The following is a 3,827-nucleotide window of genomic DNA, read 5'->3' as shown; positions in this document are numbered from 1 at the left end:
AGAACTGGAGCGCAGTGGGCCATGGAATAGAGACCTACTTTCCTTTTGTAGTCTTTCATGCCATATTTGACTTTAAAAATACTTTTATCTATTCACATTTATATAAAGTTTTAAAATATAAAAATATATAGTTTTGATCATGTGAAAAATGTGCTTCACGATGAAAATGGAATCATGAGGGATAAGATTCAAATATTTTAGCTGTTATCTTACATTCAAAGAAAAAGATTGCCTGAAATAGAGAAAATCTAGACTGCAGTTCCACAAGGGGACTCTGGGCGCCGCTGTCGGCCAGTGCAGGGCGAGCGCTGATGCTCAGGATTCCTCGGCCTTCAGCTCAGGATTTCCTGCGCAGCCTCCGACACAGAGGGAAACCCGCTTACACTAGGGCTCCCGGCTGCGCAGACTCGCCCTGCAGAAGCGGAATCGCAGCCCCAAGACTGGGGTCTCCGCCTGTCCTGGGCTGAGTGCTCTTCCAGTGCGGTAGTGAGCACTTTCTCCAACTGGAAAGACTGAGACCCAGCGGCAACTAGAGCGCAAGATGGGAGGGAGCTGCGCGCAGAGGTGCGGAGCCAGCCGGCTGCAGGTACTGTTTCCCCTCCTGCTGCCTTTGTTCCACCGCGCGCTCTGCGAGCCGATCCGCTACTCGATTCCCGAGGAGCTGGCCAAGGGCTCGGTGGTGGGGAACCTCGCCAAAGATCTAGAGCTCAGCGTTCTGGATGTATCAGCTCGGAAGCTGCGGGTTAGCGCGGAGAAGCTGCTTTTCAGTGTAGACGCGGAGAGCGGGAACTTACTGGTGAAGGACCGAATAGACCGTGAGCAGATTTGCAAAGAGAGAAGAAGATGTGAGTTGCAGTTGGAAGCCGTGGTGGAAAATCCCTTGAATATTTTCCATATCATTGTGAATGTTGAGGATATTAATGACCATGCCCCTCAATTCCATAAAGATGAAATAAACTTAGAAATCAGTGAATCTGTCAGCCCAGGAACGGGAACAATTCTTGACTCTGCAAAAGATCCTGATATAAGTATGAATTCACTGAGCAAATACCAACTAAGTCCTAATGAATATTTCTCTTTGGTGGTAAAAGACAATCCCGATGGTGGCAAATATCCAGAATTAATACTGAAGAAGAACCTGGACCGAGAAACGCAGAGCGCCCACCACTTAGTACTAACAGCCTTAGATGGTGGCGATCCGCCACGAAATGGCACTGCTCGGATCCGAATCCTGGTGGTGGATGCCAATGATAACCCCCCTGTGTTCGGCCAAGATGTGTACAGGGTCAGCATTCCAGAGGACGTGCCCCTCGGCACCTCTGTGCTGAGGGTGAGTGCCACAGACCAAGACGAAGGCTTCAACGCAGAGGTCACCTATTCCTTCTTTGGTGTGGCTGATAAAGCCCAGCACGTGTTCTCTTTGGATTCTGCTACAGGAAACATTATAACTCATCAACCCTTGGATTTTGAAGAAGTAGAAAGATATATAATGGATATAGAAGCAAAGGACCGAGGATTTCTCTCTACACGATGTAAAGTAATTATAGATGTTCTAGATGAAAACGACAACAGCCCAGAGATAATTCTCACTTCTCTCTCTAATGAGATTTTGGAGAATTCCCCTCCAGGAACCGTTGTTGCCCTCTTCAAGACTAGGGACCGGGATAATGGAGGAAATGGAGAAGTCATATGTAATATAGGAAGAGCTGTTCCTTTCAAGATTTACTCCTCTTCTAATAATTACTACAAGCTGGTGACTGATGGGGCTCTGGACCGAGAGCAGACTCCAGAATACAACGTCACCATCACAGCCACCGACAGAGGCAAGCCGCCCCTCTCCTCCAGCACCACCATCACTCTGCACATCACCGACGTTAACGACAACGCCCCGCTTTTCCAACAGTCCACCTACCTGATCCACGTGCCAGAAAACAACCCGCCCGGGACCTCCATTGCGCAGGTCAGCGCCTCCGACCCCGACCTGGGGCCCAACGGCCTCATCTCCTACTCCATCGTGGCCAGCGACCTGGAGCCACAGGCGCTGTCCTCCTACGTGTCCGTGAACGCGCAGAGCGGCGTGGTGTTCGCGCAGCGCGCCTTCGACCACGAGCACCTGCGCGCCTTCCAGCTGACGCTGCAGGCCCGCGACCAGGGCTCGCCAGCGCTCAGCACCAATGTCAGCCTGCGCGTGTTGGTGACCGACCGCAACGACAACGCGCCAAGGGTGCTTTACCCGGCGCTGGGTCCCGACGGCTCTGCGCTCTTCGACACAGTGCCGCGCGCCGCGCAGCCGGGCTACCTGGTCACCAAGGTGGTGGCTGTGGACGCGGACTCGGGACACAATGCCTGGCTGTCCTACCACGTGCTGCAGGCCAGCGAGCCTGGACTGTTCAGCCTGGGGCTGCGCACGGGCGAGGTGCGCACAGCGCGAGCTTTGGGCGACAGAGACGCGACCCGCCATCGCCTGCTGGTCGCTGTGCGCGATGGGGGACAGCCGCCTCTCTCGGCCACTGCCACGCTGCTCCTGGTCTTCGCTGACAGCCTACAAGAGGCCCTGCCGGACCTCAGCGAACGCCCCACACCCTCTGACCCCCAGGCTGAGCTGCAGTTTTACCTGGTGGTGGCCTTGGCCTTGATCTCGGTGCTCTTCCTATTGGCCGTGATTCTGGCCATTGCTCTGCACCTGAGACGCTCCTCCAGTGCGGCCACTGGCGGCTGCTTTGGGTCTGTTCTTTGCTCCAAATCTGGACTGGAGATTCCCCCCAACTACAGTGAGGGTACTTTGCCCTATGCCTATAATTTGTGTGTGCCTGGGGATCAGACTAATTCAGCATTTAATTTTCTAACATCTGCTGATCATTGTCCAGCCAGGCAAGATTCTCTCAACAAAGACAGCTCTTCAGCACTATTGGGTAGCATTCTAACTGCTAGTGTTGACGCAGATAAGAAGGCTTTAAAGCAGGTAAGTGGTTAAAATGATGCTTTTTACATTCCAAAATGCCAGTATATACCAATATGAAGATCCTGTGTTCAATGTCTTAATAGAGTTCCTAAAATAAATCTTGGTCAGAACTATCGGTATCAGTGTTAAGACTAAAGTTTACAATGCTGTGATCCTTCTAATATTCAAGTGCATTTTAAGGGAAACATATGGAGAGACCGCAGGGGAAATTTTCATGAAATAAGTACCTTTTAATTAAGGAAATGGCATACAGGTACCTCGTATTTTATGGTATTTTAAAATAACCCTAATGCCATTCAAATCTTCTCAAACTGGGACCGTGCTAGTTACACATATAAAAATGCTGTGCTCTTCAGTTGATAAAAATTAATAGGAACCAAACCAAAACCAGCAAGTTTTTAGTTCCAGTAAGTTTTGAAAACTTTTTAAATAATTAAGTACTCCCTTTTAAGAATCACTCGTTCCAAAAGTGCTATCGGTAAACTTTTAACATTGCATTGTGTAACTCTTTGTTGTTCTGCGATTTAAACGTTACCTACTCTGTACGAATGATTTTCCAAGAGGTGAGTGCAAAATTTATTAACTTCTGGAACGGGTGATTAGTTGGGTTTTCTTACTTGTTGCAATAATAAGATTGGACTCCAGGCGCCGCTGTTCACCAACCAGGGAACGGGAAGCCGCGAGCTAGAGTCCCGTCCTCCCCCACCTTTATAGCACAAAGCACAGTGAGATGGATACTCACGGATCCTGATGCTGGAAACTTAAAGTACGGACTTCCTTTCGCTCTTTAATATATTTTGGATGCAGTCGGCGCGGGGCTTCGCAGATACATAAGCTGGATCACAATAAACCGGCTCAAGAAACC

The 3,827-nt window shown here is 49.9% G+C and overlaps 2 protein-coding genes across 2 annotated transcripts in view; both read left to right on the top strand.

Moving 5' to 3' along the window:
- Window positions 1-3,827, top strand: part of LOC119051015 (protocadherin gamma-A6) — a 117,004-nt gene that overhangs the window by 45,947 nt on the left and 67,230 nt on the right.
- PCDHGB7 (protocadherin gamma subfamily B, 7) lies at window positions 206-3,821 on the top strand. Its single transcript, XM_053666459.1, has 2 exons — window positions 206-2,962; window positions 3,770-3,821. Exons 1-2 carry the CDS (start codon window positions 542-544, stop codon window positions 3,794-3,796), a joined length of 2,448 nt encoding a protein of 815 aa, XP_053522434.1. The 5' UTR covers window positions 206-541; the 3' UTR covers window positions 3,797-3,821.

The sequence above is a fragment of the Artibeus jamaicensis genome, unplaced genomic scaffold, assembly GCF_021234435.1.
Source record: "Artibeus jamaicensis isolate MK-2021 breed Jamaican fruit bat unplaced genomic scaffold, CSHL_Jam_final contig_456, whole genome shotgun sequence".
Taxonomy (NCBI): domain Eukaryota; kingdom Metazoa; phylum Chordata; class Mammalia; order Chiroptera; family Phyllostomidae; genus Artibeus; species Artibeus jamaicensis.
Note: the sequence above shows the minus strand (reverse complement) of the source record. Positions and strands in the feature narration are given on the sequence as shown.